This window comes from Dryobates pubescens, chromosome Z (assembly GCF_014839835.1).
Source record: "Dryobates pubescens isolate bDryPub1 chromosome Z, bDryPub1.pri, whole genome shotgun sequence".
In the NCBI taxonomy this organism is placed as follows: Eukaryota; Metazoa; Chordata; class Aves; order Piciformes; family Picidae; genus Dryobates; species Dryobates pubescens.
In genome coordinates, this window is record NC_071657.1 from 57,631,619 (window position 1) to 57,647,899 (window position 16,281).

At 43.8% G+C, this 16,281-nt stretch overlaps 1 protein-coding gene across 1 annotated transcript; it reads right to left on the reverse strand.

Annotated features, from left to right (window-relative positions):
• Window positions 1-538: 538 nt before the first annotated feature.
• Window positions 539-16,173, reverse strand: ANKRA2 (ankyrin repeat family A member 2). The gene is made up of 9 exons (XM_009901750.2): window positions 16,094-16,173; window positions 15,057-15,454; window positions 12,822-12,980; window positions 7,221-7,286; window positions 4,153-4,250; window positions 3,860-3,985; window positions 3,417-3,483; window positions 3,247-3,327; window positions 539-1,891 (listed from the first exon to the last, which is right to left on the reverse strand). The coding sequence occupies exons 2-9, from the start codon at window positions 15,355-15,357 to the stop codon at window positions 1,836-1,838; spliced, it is 954 nt and encodes a 317-aa protein (XP_009900052.1). The 5' UTR covers window positions 15,358-15,454; window positions 16,094-16,173; the 3' UTR covers window positions 539-1,835.
• Window positions 16,174-16,281: the final 108 nt, after the last annotated feature.

A 16,281-nucleotide genomic window follows, 5' to 3' on the forward strand; every position in this document is an offset into this window, starting at 1 on the left:
AAGCACATTTAGAGATAGTATACTAGGAATACAGTAACTTACCTCAGCCCCACTCATGTCTTGTGATCTCTAGATGGAGAGAGTAAATTGGCGATTTGGCTCACCACCCACAGACTGAAGGCAGGGACTCGGGCTGTATGTATGTGAGTGGATGTCACACCTCTAGTGGACACAGTGGAGAAATGCATGTGTGTACTGTCAGCTGGTGAAAAGTCTCGGCACAAAACTACCACGTGTCCCCATCACTCAGCATAGTTTTGATTTTCTGAGCTCCTTGCACTGCCTGATTTTTCAGCTGATTTCAAAATCATTATTCCTATTCTAACTAAATGTCAGAATACATTGGCATGTCCCCCCAGGCTAGGAGATGAAAGCAACTCTGCAAAAAGAGATCTGGGGGTCTGGGTTGATGGCAAGCTGCATATGAGTCAGTAGTATGCTTTGGCAGCCAAAAAAGCCAACTGTATCCTGGGGCGCACCAAGCACAGCATCACTGTCCAGTTGAGGGAGGTGATTGTCCCACACTGCACTGCACTGTACTGCACTGGTGTGGCCCCACCTCAAGTACTGTGTGCAGTTTTGGGCACCTTAATATAAGGCAGACATCAAACTGTTAAGAATATGTCTAAAGGAGAGCAACCAAAACGGTGAAAGGCCTTAAGGGCAAGACTTAGGTGTGCCTGAGATCATCTGGTTTGCTCTGCTTGGAGAAGGCTGAGGGGTGACATGATTGCAGCCTATGACCACCTCAAGGTAGGCAGCAGAGGAAGAGGTGCCGATCTTTTTAGTGATCAACAATACAGGACACACAGAATTAGAATGAAGCGTCATCAGGGCAAGTTCAGATTGGGCATTAGGAAAAGGTTATTCACTGAGAAGGTGGTTGGCCCCTCCTGGAACAGACTCCCAAGGGAAATGATCACAGAACCAAATCTGTTGAATTCAAGCAAGGTCTGAATGACATTCATATGGCTTAGCTATAGGTGATTTAGCTATAGGTGCGAGGAGCAGGGAGTTGGACTAAATGATCTTCATAGGTCCCCTGCAACTGAAGAAACTCTGTAGTTCTGTGATGCAAAGGACTACACTTTGGATGAAGAAGGCTGGAATGCAGTAGGCTCTGGCCTCTCTTCCCTTACAGATGATGGCTGCTTTCAGCCACTGCAAGGATATTTAGGAGCTAGGCATTCTGCACTTGCAGTTAGATTTCCTTATACCAGGGAAATGTCTACTTAGGATGCTCTGACCTAGTTGTGTCAGGACAACAGGAAGGCAGAGGAAGATAGAAAGAAATCAGGTAGGAATGGACTTCCTGTCATCAAAGCCCTTCAGTTTATTACCAAACTTTTCCAAAACAGGACAAAGCCAAAAGCTGACACAGTAACACTAACTGGGGATCTTAAAGCAATCACACATGGTGCACATTTTAGTGTAATTAACAGCAAAGACATCTATACTCTGTGGTGACACATCTCAATAACTAGACAATTTTTTTCCTGTGTATATATAATGATGTAATGAACCAGGACACCTATCACAGTGCCACCTACTGCACTCAGTATAAACATTTAGATGGTCAAAACTGGTTTTATTTTACAAAGTTTTTCACGCATGACAACTGACTTTTCTAAAATTATATAAAGTGTATTTAAGAAAAGGATGACATCACCAATTTCTATGAACAACAACAGAAGAGGAAGAATATTAAAAAGCTTAACTAAACCCAGCACACATATATGAGCTGAGGTAAATAGCCAATGCTTGTCACTGATTACAGGGCTAAAAAGCAGTTCCAATTTCCAAGCCAAGAATGACACCTGCCGAAGGGCCAAACATTATTCCTTGATACTTTGAAGTAGCCTTAGTAAATGAGACTCAATAACCTGTTGAACTAAAGCAGAGGAAAAAAAAAAATCAGGTTAATGGGTGTTCAATGTTGTTGTTTTTTCCACACTTTTACCATTGTACCATTGGCTCCTGGCAGATACTAGCTTGTCCTGTACAATCATTTATAAAAACCAAACTGGAGAGTTGGCATCCCTTCAGAAAATAAAAGCCTTGTGTAATTCAAGTGGCAGTGTGTTCTCTGGTTTGTATAGGCAGATAGCATAAGGAAAGCAAATTTTTAAGCCTGTACATGGCAAGTGGGCAAAACTATTACAAACTACTTCAGTGGAACATTGAGCCTGAACCCTTAAAGTAGGCTGACATCTAGACATCTGTGAAGTTACTGCACACCCCTATAAGCACAGGGCTCTGCTTGGGAAAGCTACATGGAGAGCGGATAGGCTTGTTTTTAGATTGTTTGTTTCTGTAGTGACATTTCATGGTTTTCAAAATGAAAGCAGCACAAGGGGAAAACAATGAAGAGTCCCCTCTTTGCCCCTGTTTTCCAAAAAACCAGTAGCCTGATTCACTGATCCTGGCACTATTACTGTCTGCCTCCAAGATACACCACAGCTACTATGGCAGGGGAAGAAGGTTTTGCAAACTTCATTGCATCTTGCGAATTAGTGGTGTGCTAGGTTGAGAGATTCAGGAGGGTTGCAGACCTTTTAACAGGGTGAGGGAGCAGCACAGCTTCCTTTGTCTGGATCATGGTTGCATCACCTATGAAGAGAGGCTGAGGGAGTTGGGGTTGCTTAGCCTAGAGAAGAGGAGGCTCAGGAGAGACCTTATTGCTCTCTACAACTACCTGAAAAGAGGTTGTAGACAGGCAGAGGTTGGTCTCTTCTCCCAGGCAACCAGCACCAGAACAAGAGGACACAAGTCTCAGGCTGCGCCAGGGGAGGTTTAGGCTGGATGTTAGGAAGAATTTCTACAGAGAGAGAGTGATTTGCCATTGGAATGTGCTGCCCAGGGAGGTGGTGGAGTCACCATCATTGGAGTTGTTCAGGAGGAGACTTTATAGGGTGCTTGGTTGCATGGTTTAGTTGATTAGGTGGTGTTGGATGATAGGTTGGACACGATGATCTTGAAGGTCTCTTCCAACCTGGTTATTCTATTCTACTCTACTATTTGTGCTCAAAGATGTACATCTAGGTCAGTGATGTTTTCTTAGTAGGTACCTGACTTTTTGAGACAGGTAAGGAAATTCCTACCCATTTTGGGCTGATACACTTACGTGTATTAAAACTTGTAGGATAGGGAACTTCTTACAGGTGCAAAACCTCTACTAGGCCATTACAGCAGCTGCATAAACAAGGAGCAGCAGAAATAAGAATCATTTACTTTTGCAATACTCACCACTCCGATAGCCCAAGGCTACAGCTAAATCCATGGAATTACAGCCAGCATCTGTTTCAATAGTTGGATCAGCACCACTTTCTATGTGAAACAGGAAAAGAAACTCCTATTTCTGACAATGAGAACTTCAAGTACATTTTTATTGATAATTCAGTTTGGTCAGTACTTACCAAGGAGAATTTTTACGCATTTCACATGATTCCCGTGTACTGCATATAGTAGAGGTGTGCCTCCATTCTGCAAAAGTAGATGATAGCTAATGATGGAGCAGTCTGCAACAGTAATTCCTTAACACACCAGTATACTTCCATGTATCAGAAAGAGACTTCAGAAGTTTCATAAAAATGTAGTTCAATTTTGGTTCTTCACCATTTCTATCTTTTTTTTTGGTCTGCTGTTCAGTCTGTAAGCTCACCCTTCTACAAGGACTGAGCATCAGTCTCATTCTCTCTTTACCATGAAGTCACAGTGGGCCAACTTTTCCTATCTTGTGGAAGTTTTAAAACTCTCAGATACTTCAGAAGAGGTAGAACAATTTTCAAACCCAAGCCACTGTTGTGTTTCAATTTTCTCAACAAAGTGCCCGCCGGCTAAGTTCAAGCTACTGACTTACCCAGTCATATTCATTAACATCAACTCCACAGTCAAGCAGCATTTTGACAATATCTGTGTATCCTTTACTGCAAGCCAGTGAGAGAGCACTTTCTCGCCCTTTTCCCAAAATCTGAGGATCTGCACCCTGAAATAGTAAAACAATTACAATAGTTATCATAAAATGAACCTTTTTCTTTTTTAATATAAGGTTTTACACAGAACTTACTTTTAAAGTATTTAAGTGTATAGCAGCGTTGACAAATTGAACTAGAGTAAATAAATTCAGAATTAAGTGTTCCACTTTTCCCTTACATTCTGAAGAAGAAATTCCACCACTGCTATCTGTCCATGAGCTGCAGCCCACATCAGAGGGGTAAATCCTTCTTCATCCTTATGATTGATTACATTTTCTGTTTAAAGAGAAACATGCAACTTAGTAAGCCCTTTTACCAGTGTGCTTTATGAGCTGGTGAAATAGACTGAGTTATCATCCATGGTGAATGGACTGAGGTCACAATGTGTTGTCAAGGTCATTCTCATTTTAACTTTAAAACCAAAATTCAATCCCCATGGTGGTGCAACTACCTTGCTCAAAACCAAACCAACCAACCAATCACCACCAACACCCAAACCCACAAAACAAACAAAGAAACAAAAAAGGCACCCCCCTCCCCCCCAACAACTGATCAAAGACAGAAGATTCGGGGGGGAGGTATTTATTTTTTTAAGCTCTCTAAATCAAGCTCTGTTTTCACTCAGAAACGTTACAAGTTGTCTGTAATGTGAGCTTTATCTTTGGAAAGAAGAGAAGGGCAGGCTGAAGTACATTCTATATTATAATCTAGAAAGGGATTTATCTACTGAGTGGTCCATCCATCAAACCCAAATTTTACCAGCTTGGAGATCAGGATGTCATGTGGAACAGTGTGAAAGGCTTTGCTCAGGCCCAGATAAATGACATCGGTTGCTCTCCCCTTGTCTATTAATGCTGTGACCTTGTCACAGAAGGCCACCAGGTTTGTCAGGCAGGATTTGCCCTTGGTGAAGTCGTGCTGATTGTATCCAGTCACCTCTTCATTATTCTTCTGTCTCAGCAGTGCCTCCAGGGGAACCTGCTCCATGATCTTACTGGGCACAGAGGTGAGACTGGCTGGTCCTTTTCCAGTCAGTAAGGACCTCCCTGGACTGCCAGGACTTTTAGAATATAGTAAAGAGTGGTTTAGTGATCTTGTCTGCCAGTTTCCTCAGCACCTGTGGGTGTATCCCATCAGGTCCCATGGACTTGTATACTCTCAAGTTCTTCAGATGGTCACAAACCTGATCTTCACTTACAATGGGCAGTTCCTGCATCTGGGTCAGGGCAATCCCAGGCACTGATGTAGGCTGGGCAGGGACTGGCTTGAGAGCAGCCCTGAAGAAAAGGACTTAGGGTGCTGGCAGATGAGAAGCTCAACATGAGCTGCCAGTGCACACTTGAAGCCCATAAAGCCAATCACATCCTGGGATGCATCAAAAGAAATGTGGCCAGCAGGTCAAGACAGGTGATTCTCCCCCTCTACACTGCTCTGGTGAAGCCCTACTTGGAGTACTGTGTCCAGTTCTGGAGCCCCTATTACAAGAGGGATATGGATGTGCTGGAACGTGTCCAGGGAAGGGCCACGAGGATGATCAGAGGGCTGGAGCACCTCTCCTATGAGGACAGACTGAAGGAGTTGGGGTTGTTCAGTTTGGAGAGGAGAGGGCTCTGAGGTTTTTAAGGCTAGGCTGGATGTGGCTTTGGGCAACCTGATCTAGTGGAGGGGGTTCCTGCCTGTGGTAGGGGGTTTGGAACTAGGTGATCCTTGGTGTCCCTTCCAACCCTGACAATTCTGTGGTTTCTCAATAGAGTGACTGATACAATTTGTAAAAAATTAGCTTGTGGAGCAATACATAAAGTGTAACTTCATTCTCCCCAAGTTCAAGTAATAAACATGGTGTATGGTGTTTAGTGGAAACAATGGAAGTCTACTTCTAGTGCAGCTAGCAGAAGGAAGAACAATTTTTTTCAAGAAGTGGCAGACTGAAATAATTGAGTTGGATTTTTTTTTAATATTGAAGTACTTTAAAAATCCTATGCTTATCATAGCACTATAATATGCATTTTAACTGTTACTGGTGCTCCACAATCGATGTGCTGTCCATATACGTGACAAATTACAAAGCCTTTAGACTTGGCAACTCATCAGCGGCCTTCCAATAAACATTTCAACAAAGATGCATTGAAAACATGGCTGATTATCAATAGTACAGTAAGAATAAACTATTAACATTATGTACAGTTCAGATTTATGTATTAGGGTCACACAGACATCATACTGAAGACTACTACACAACTCAGGATGAGCAGTGCTTTTATATTGCAGGTATGAGCCGTGGCTTAAATTACCAACATGTTGACTGACTGAATAGAACAGGAAAGCCACAATTAACCAAAATGTGTTTTAAAGTACAAAGATAATAAAATTAACTCTTATGATAGAAGAGATTCTTCCTTCACATTTCCAAGGATTACCTATATAGCTGGGGGGTGGGGTAAGAAGGAATTTATCTACAATTCCTAGTAATGATAATGTTTAATTTAAAACCCAAATAATAGCAATATGGGAAGACTGATTGTGGTGGGTTAGTTCTGCCTGGGAGCTAGATGCCCACCACAGCCACACTATCACTCCCCTTCTTTGATGGCCAGGGGAGAGGGAAAATGCAACTAGAGGCCTATATGTCAAGACAGAAGCAGTTTAATAAGGCAAAAAACAAAAGTAAAAGCTGCACACAGAACCAAGAGCAAACCAAGGTATTATTCCCTACCTCCTGTCAGGAGATGATCTTCAGTCACTCCTGGGAAGCAGGGCTTCAATACGAGTAGCGGTTGCTCCAGAGGACAGGTGCCACTAATGAATGCCCCCCCACTTCCTTCTTTCCCTTAGCTTTTGTGTCTGAGCTGATGTCATATGGTATAGAATACCCCCTTGGTCAGTTTGGGTCAGCTGGCCCAGCCATGTCGTCTCCTGAGATCTTGCCCATCCCTCAGCCTACTGTTGGCAAGGGGGAATGCTGGAAAAGCACAACCTTGGTGCTTGGCTCAGCAGTAGCCAAAACACTGATGCGTTACCAACACTCAGCTACATCACTGCAAAACACAGAAAGCACTATGAAGATGCTATGTGGAGAGCTAAACCCATCTCAGCCAAACCAAACATGCTGATCTAGAACAGCAGTCCATATCCACAAAGAATAGACACCTCAGCCATCCTTCAATTTGTACCAGAATGGAGGATTTTAAAAAATAAAGCTATAGGGGAAAAGTCAAACCAATGGAAGACATCCAAAGTCTGTCTCACCTTGTTCAATACGTGTGGCCAGATACAACATTTCTCCCTGAGCAGCCAGCTGATGAACTGACAAAGCTGCAGAAAGGAAAGCAAAACCAGGTGTTAACACACACCAGTTTCCATTCTACCCTGTTGGGACCTGGGGATGACACATCCAGTGGCTTTTGAAGTACATAACTTGGGTTTGAGTGTACTTAAATTTCACCTTACACTCTGAACTCACTACCTCAGAAACTGAAGAGTTTCCAGAGAATTTCACAGCTTTAGGTAATTTTTTCACCAATGCATAAATCATACTGGAAAGCAAAGATACTCTCTTCTCTGCTGCTTACGTACACATTAAGTACATTAATGAAAGGGAAATAAGCATCTTTTGACAAATTAAAGTTGTGTAGTTTAAAAATTACATCTAAGAGATCTCATGCCATTAGGAGACCTGCCATCCTGCTCAATAAAGCCTGTAGCATGGCTCTCACTTCACTAGAGCATGGAATAGATAAGATATTCCCAAACCGTACACATGACATCTACAGGGGAAGTGTTTCTGTTGTTGTTTCTTTTGGTTTTAAAAACAATTTAATAATAAATTCTCTGATTCTACAGTGAACTCCACACAGATGCATGGTTTTGATAATTACAGCACTGAGCAGGTCTGAAAGGTACTCAGGAAGGAATGTATCATGAATTATAAATTATACTATAAAATAAATTATCCACACTATACATTAACAAAATTAGCTAATATATATAATATATATATTATCTCTCTCTATATATATAAAATAAATATGTTATATATAATAATAAGTATATGTATATAAAATATAGAAATGTTCGCTGGCCTCTTCCTATTCGAGACATGGAAGTTTGACCTGCTCCAGAAAGACTTCTTATTTTGTTCAGAGGTCGATATTGCAGCTCCATTTTTTCCCATGGAGGCATTCCACACCCTCCCCCCCCCCCCCCCAAATATTAGATTTATAATTTAGTAGAGAACTCCCCAGCATGGTGTGGTCTCCAGACTATTCTCCATTACTGATCTTCTGGACAGGTGGGGAGGAAGCTGCATCCCCTAATCTGAGAAATTTCAAGACCTTGGGATGGTTGGTGAAAGAGTCTGGGGCACAAGTTATATTCTCTTGCCTACTTCCAGTACCTGGCCATGACATGGAAGGCAGTAGAAGAATCCATTCCGTCAATACCTGGATCCACGACTGGTGCTACAGGCAGGGCTTTGGGTTCTTTGATAATGGCTGAGTTTACAGGACACCAGGACTGATGGTAGTATGTGGGAAAGGCTTCTCTCATAGGGGAAAGGATTCTAGGACAAGAAGTAGCAGGGCTCATTCATAGAACTTTAAACTAGAATCAAAGGGACATGGGGTTGTTGCTGGGCTTGCACCAGTGGGGCAGCATTCCAGTATTAATGAAGACCAGAAGGCCTCCCACCCTGACAAGGTAGAATCAGCATGCTCTGCTTGGTCCCTGCAACGTCTGTACACCAAAGCACGCAGCCTGGGGAATAAGCAGGAGTTAGAAATCCATGTAGGGTCAAGGGGTTATGATCTGGGGGCAATTACAGTGACATGATGGGACAGCTCACATGACAGGAATGTGGTCATGGACAGCTATGTCCTTTTTAGGAAAGACAGGTCAACAAAGCAAGGTGGTGAAGGTGCTCTTTATGTGAGGGAGAAACTAGAATGTAGTGAGTTCTGTCCAGGGGTGGATGACAGACAAGTCTGTGGGTGTGAATTAAGGGGCAGGCTAGCATGACTGGTATTCTTGTGGGTGTTTATTACAAACCATCTGATCAGGATGAGGAAGTTCATGAGGCCTTCACAAGCAACTGATAGCAGCCTTGCAATCACAGGCCCTGGTTCTCATGGGGGATTTTAACTATCCAGATACCTGCTGGAAGGCCTACACAGCCATCCATCCACAGTCCAGGAGGTTCCTCCACTGCACAGGTGGTAACTTCTTGATGCAAATGGTGGATGAACCAACTAGGAGAGGAGTGCTACTGGACCTGGTTAAGGCTGAGGGCAGCCTTGATTATAGCGATCATGAGATGGTGGAGTTTAGAATAGAACAGACCAGGTTGGAAGAGACATTCAAGACCATCACGTCCAACCTATCAACCAATCCAACACCACCTAATCAACTAAAACCATGCAGCCAAGCACCCTATCAAGTCTCCTCCTGAACACCTCTAACGAGGGTGACTCCACCACCTCCTCAGGCAGCCCATTCCAATGGGCAATCACTCTCTCTGTGTAGAACTTCTTCCTAACATCCAGCCTAAACCTCCCCTGGTGCAGCCTGAGACTGTGTCCTCTTGTTCTGGTGCTGGTTGCCTGGGAGAAGAGACCAACCTCTGCCTGTCTACAACCTCTTTTCAGGTAGTTGTAGAGAGCAATAAGGTCTCCCCTGAGCCTCCTCTTCTCCAGGCTGAGCAACCCCAGCTCCCTCAGTCTCTCCTCACAGGGCTTGTGTTCCAAGCCCCTCACCAACTTTGTTGCCCTTCTCTGGACTCATTCCAGCAAGTCAACATCCTTCCTAAACTGAGGGACCCAGAACTGGACATAGTACTCAAGGTGTGGCTGAACCAGTGCAGCGTACAGGGGGAGAATGACCTGCCTGCTCTTTCTGGCCACACTGCTCCTGATGCAGGCCAGGATGCCATTGGCCCTCTTGGCTGCCTGGGCACACCGAAGGCTCATGTTCAGCCTACCATCGACCAGCACCCCCAGGTCCCTCTCTGCCTGGCTGCTCTACAGCCACTCTGACCCCACCTGTAGCACTGCATGAGGTTGCTGTGGCCAATGTGCAGAACCCGGCACTTGGATGTGTTAAATCTCATGCCGTTGGACTCTGCCCATCTGTCCAGCCTGTTGAAGTCCCTCTGCAGAGCCTCTCTACCCTCCAGCAGATCAACTCCTGCCCCCAGCTTGGTGTCATCAGCAAATTTACTGATGATGGACTCAATGCCCTCATCCAGATCATCAATAAAGATGTTAAAGAGCATGGGCCCAGTACTGATCCCTGGGGCACACCACTGGTGACTGGCTGCCAGCTGGATGTGGCACCATTCACCACCACTCTCTGGGCTGGGCCCTCCAGCCAGTTCCTAACCCAACGCAGTCTGGTCCTGTCCAAGCCATGGGCTGATAGCTTGGCCAGGAGTTTGCCATGTGTGAATACCAAGCAGGATCAGAACCTTGGGCTTCAGCATGGCAAACCAGCCTTTTCAAGCAATTGCTAGAGGAAATCTCATGGGACAGGGTACTAGAAGGCCAATGAGCCCAAGCTAGTTGGTTAATATTCAAGGACTGCTTCTCCCAAGCTCAAGATCAGAGCATTCCAACGAGTAGGAAATTGAGAAAGGGAGCCAGAAGACCTGCATTGTTAAGTATGGAACTGCTGAGCACACTCAAGTGGAAGAAGAGTCTACAGATCATGGAAGGAGGGGCTGGGCACTTGGAGGCAACTAGGAAAGCTAAGACCTCCTTGGAATTCAGCCTTGCAAGGGAGGTCAAGGACAAGAGAAAGGGCTTCTTCAAATACATTGCAGGAAGAACTAACACTAGAGGCAATGCAGGCTCACTGCTGAATGAGATGGGTGCCTTGGTGACAAGAGGATGCAAAGAAAGTGGAATTACTAAACGCCTTGTTTCCATCTATACTGCTGGAGACTGTCCTCAGGAGATCCAGACCCCTGAGACAGAAGAGGTGCCTGTGGACTGGAGGAAGGCAATCAAAAAAGGTAAGAAGGAGGACCCAGGTAACTACAGACTGGTCAGCCTCACCTCCATCCCCCAGAAAGGTAATGAAACAACTTATCCTCGGTGCTGTCCTTAGGCATATCAAGGACAAGAGGGTAATTAGGAGCAGTCAACATGGCTTTACCAAAGAGATGTCTGACCAACCTAGTAACCTTTTATGAGGACCTAACCAGGTGAAGAGATGATGATAGAGCAGTGGATTTAAGTAAAGCATTTGACAATGTCTCCTACAGCATCCTTGCAACTAAACTGAGTAAGTGTGGCCTGGATTATCAGGTACTGAAGTGGATTGGGAACTGGTTGAAGGAAAGAAGTCAGAGTTGTGGTCAATGGGATGGAGTCTAATTGGAGGCCTGTATCTAGTGGAGTCCCTCAGAGGTCAGTACTGGGACCAGTACTATTCAATATATTCATCACCAACCTGGATGAGGGCACAAAGAGCACTGTCAGCAAGTTTGCTGAGGACACAAAACTGGGTGGAGTGGCTGACACACCAGAGGGTTGTGCTGCCATTCAGTGAGACTTAGGCTGGAGAGCTGGGCAGGGAGAAATTTAATGAAATTCAACAAGGGCACGTGTAGAGTCTAGGACCTTGGAAAGAACAACTCCCAGGTATCAGTATAGGTTAGGGACTGACCTGCTGGAAAGCAATGAAGAGGAAAAAGATCTGGGGGTCCTGGTGGATAGAAGGCTTGAACATGAGCCAGAAATGTGCTCTTCTGGCCAAGGCCAGTGCCATTCTGGAGTGTATTAGAAAGGGTGGGGTTAGTAAGTTGCGAGAGGTTTTCCTCTGTGTCTACTCTGCCCTGGTGAGGCCACATCTGGAATATTGTGTCCAGTTCTGGGCCCCTCAGTTCAAGAAGGACAGAGAACTGCTTGAAAGAGTCCAGCATAGCACCACAAAAATTATTACAAGAGTGGAAGATATTCCTTATGAGAGACTAAGGGAGCTGGGTCTCTTCAGCTTGCAGAAGAGGAGACTAAGGGGTGACCTCATGAATGCTTATAAATATATAGAGGGTGAGTGCTGAGAGGATGGAGCCAGGCTCTTCCTCGTGATGCCCAAGGACAGGACAAGAGGCAGTGGGTGGAAGTTGAGGCGTAGGAAGTTCCATGGAAACATGAGGAAACATTATTTGACCATGAGGGTGGTGGAGCACTGGAACAGGCTGCCAAGGAGGGTTGTGGAGTCTCTCTGGAGGTATTCAAGACCTGTCTGCCTGCGTTCCTATGTGATCCGGTATAGGTGATCCTGCTCTGGCAGGGATTTGGACTAGGTGATCTTTCCAGGTCTCTTCCAACGCCTAACACTCTGTGATTCTGTGATAATCTACAGAGGAAATATTTTACAGATAAATACATTTGAAAGAATTAATTTATAAAGAAGAAGTCTAACAAAAAAAGAATAACAAAATCTCATAAATAATAGTGCCTTCTTGACTTTCAAGATGTGTGACAATCAAGACATTTGCAGTAGTCTGCAGCACTTACCAATCATCTAATTGTAGTATGTTTTACATGGCGCACAAGTTCTGTGTAAGTAATGTGAACCACATTAACTTAAATCCTCAAAAGGATCAGAAAAATCTATGTTTTTAAAATAAGAAGCTGGATCCTTTCTGGAAAATACTTTTCAGTCATGGATTCAATACAGTGGGTAGATTACTATTTTATGGTTGGAACCATGTGAAATCAGACAAGGCTCTCTCAACATTTTCTTCCTATATTAAAGTTCATTATAGCACCAAAGAAAAAAAATCAGAAAGATCTGTGAAGCACCTAACATACAGTTCACAAAATAACTAACAGGCAGATGGATACTTACAGTTCACAAGCAGAGGTGTAGTAGAAACTTCATTTCCCCTGTGTTTGTTAGTGAGGGTAGTTGACTGTTTTATTGGCGAGAAATGCTTAGTAGTTGATGGAGTATAAACATGTCTTACTTGGATACCAGGGGAAGGAGAAGTGTGGATGTTGCATTCAGCTACATTGAACAGAGAAAACATGATTTTAGTACTAGTAAGGGCAGTAAAAGCAAGCCACACATTCCAAGTCAAACTAGAAAGCCCCAGTATCACAAGGTATTGAAAACATATGTTAAGTAAGCTTTGTGACATGTACCTTTTCCACTGTGTATTGTGAGAGTTGAATAAAAGGCTGTGCTCATTTCTGGCATTAAAATAATGCTGCTACCCTACACGTTCAGTATGGTGTAATGTTACCCAGAGACAAGCTGGTGTCCAAACAAGGTAAACTTTTGCCTAGATTTTCAACTTGCCTAGTATGAATTATCAGTTAGGACAACTCCATGTAGCCTGGCATATCCTTTCTAATGCTCTCCAGTGCAGGAACAGGATGGTTGCATCATGTCAGCCACGCAGTCAGGTTAACAGCTCATCTGATTGCTTTGCCTGCTTCCTAGCCAGTTCACTGCATGGGTAGAGATAACCATCACTTAATTATTTTTTTCACCCATACTTTTTCCACTCCTGTTGGACAAAACTGTAACTGCATCATGAATGCCTTAGGAATGCCTACCCAACAGCAAGGGAGGGCTATTCTACACTAGCTTGTATAAAACGCAACCACCAGGTCACCATTTAGAATTCAAGAAGTCATTGACAGATTCACGGTATTGGTTTGGAAGGGACCCTCGAAGGCCATCCATTGCTGCTGTGTTCACGTGTACTAAATTTTCTAGCTTTCTATGAGAATCTAATGGCAATTTATTACAATAGATGTCATCTTGGCTTCTAATTCTCCAGAGTAGATTTGGGTTTTGAGAAGTAGCTGAGAAGCCAAGTAATTTTGAAGAAGCCAACTGATTAGACACTGGGACAACATACCATTATTTACTTTGACACCAGTGTGCACTAGTAATTAATGACTAGACGCTAATTAACAAGCACACAGAATTTGCACCATAGAGAATGTAATGATTATAAACCAAAGTGCAAATCTGGAGTGCGAACCAATTAAAAGTACTAGGAGCAAACACAATGAAAGTGAAATTACATTCTGACCGTTAATCAAATAGAAGCTACAGCTGAGGTGATCAAATTAAGAGACCTACCAGGGATTTTTGACCTGCGGTCCCTGGATCCGCAGGGCTACTTCTAAGGGGTTCAATAAATGTTACTTATGAAAACCAACCCTAACGCTGATGGGTCTAAATTTGCCGTTCGGGTCTGGAGCTCCACTAGTAAGCACTTAGGGCCTGCAAATCAAAAAAGTTTGAAAATTACAATGGCTGAATTGCAGCCACACACTATAAATCAGAGAAACTATCAAACCCCACAACAGATCGGTGCTTGCGTATGTTATGGAAAATGGGTCAGTTTTAACTTCGTGAAAAGACGCATCAGCAGTCAAGATACAAGAAGTGACCACTGGAAACTACAACAGTTAAGGGGAAACAGACGGGAGTCCTAATTCTGTCCATTATCAATATTCTCAGCCATGACAGCCCACAGATCAGTTATAATAAAGCTGCCCAGCAACAGCTGGAGATTAGCTGCAGGGATTCAGAACTGGAGCAGCAATTTGCTTTGCAGCAGCATGAGGCTGTTCTGGCAAGCCAACCACCTCAATGACAGGCTTTGTACAGCCACGTTGGGAAAACAAAGTCAGCTGCACAACCTGTATTACTCTGTTGTTGTACTAGTCGAAAGATAAAATGTGCTGCAGAAAGCTGGAAAGGTGAACTGATCATACAGTGCTTTCAGCAATGTTCTGTAAAGATACATTCAACAGCGTATAGCATGTTGCAGGGCATACTACACAAAAGTAAGCTTGTTTTCATACTCAGCATCAGCTCTTATTAGAGATTTTTCTGTGACACTGCTTTTTCAATTAAAAAAAAAAGAAAGATTTAAAAAGTGATTTAAGAAACAACCTTGGGGTAAATTATTTTTATATTAATGATCCAGTAAGCATATTATAAAAATCTTAGGGGAACAAATCTTAGAAAACTGTTACTGATGAACGCACATATAAAGCAGGTGGTTTTGTTTAACAGGGTAACACAGTACACACAACAATTTGAACCATAAAATTCAACCTTTAAATAAGACGGATGCCACTTCAAGGTCAGAGTTAACTTGGTCTTGAATGTTTTTGCTGTCCTCTTCGTTCAGAGATTTCACAAATCGTGAGCAAACGTTCATATCAAATCTATTCGGCAAAATGAATTTCATTCCCATGGCAACACTCTGAGCTGGGCCTTCCTCTGTGCTAGATTCAAGCTGATGCTCCACTTTAATGTCTGGCATGGGTGAAAGGCTGTAGCTTGTGGCACATTCTTCTACAATTAACTGGGCCCCAACGTCTAAGTTTGTTGAAGATGTCATGGCCTCACTCATGTAAAAGCTTTATGCAAAATGTGTCTTCATAGTTTCTAGCCAAGAGCAGTTCCAGCCAACCAAACCGAAAAGATCCAGATGTTTGAACAATCTGCAACTGAACCCATGCAAAATAGGTTAACAGCATTCTAGCAAAGTAATGCATAATAGTACACCAAACTTAGCTTCAATTAAGTTCGTGGAGTTTGGTTTTGATAGGTAAAACCTTGGTGAAATATCAGTCTTACTGCTGTCACAAGCTATTGACCAAATCCTCTGTTTAAATTCTACCACATGGATACTTAAGCCAAATCCTCTAATGAAACCAGGAGTTTCATCTAAATGACATTTCAGCATATTGGTCTGGTTGCAACAACAAAAAAAATCCCAAAATACTACAAGCCACTGCGTTTATAACAAGACAGAAACAAGGTGTAAAGAAATTACTCAATTGCCTAAAAACATTAGGCTCGATTAAATTAAAGGGACTTCATGTTCGTTTATGACCCTTAAGTGTTTTCATGCCTTGAATACAGTAAACCGTGTCTAACATACGCACAGGAAAACGACAAATTCCTTTTAGATCGAAGACTATAAAGTATCTCTGAATAACCGGGGGTTCCTCACACCGCCGCGGGAAACCTAACGTCAGGCTAGCCTCCGTGACCGCGCACGCCGGCAGCCGCCCCCGCCCCCACCTCAGGCCACCAGCTCTAGAAAGAAACGCCCAACAGCGCGCGACGGCGACAACACTGACCTCCGTGACCGCTGCGGAACACCCACCGGCGGAGCAAATCCCTCCGGCAGACCGGGCCCGCAGCCCCCCACCTGGCAGCAATCCCCACCCCTCGCCTCGAAGGCACCGGCCCGGCGGCTGATGGGAACGAGGAGTGACGTCCTAGGGCCCCGCCGCGGTGGCGATTGGCTAGCGGAGTCGCTTCCTGA

Excerpts from the sequence above, each read along its gene's own strand:
- ANKRA2 (XM_009901750.2), bottom strand. The coding sequence starts at position 15,357 with ATGAGTGAGGCCATGACATCTTCAACAAACTTAGACGTTGGGGCCCAG. Across the intron at positions 12,981-15,056 it reads GGCATCCGTCTTATTTAAAG|CTGAATGCAACATCCACACT; the intron begins GTTGAATTTTAT and ends TGTTCAATGTAG. Across the intron at positions 4,251-7,220 it reads GGCCACACGTATTGAACAAG|AAAATGTAATCAATCATAAG; the intron begins GTGAGACAGACT and ends CTCTTTAAACAG.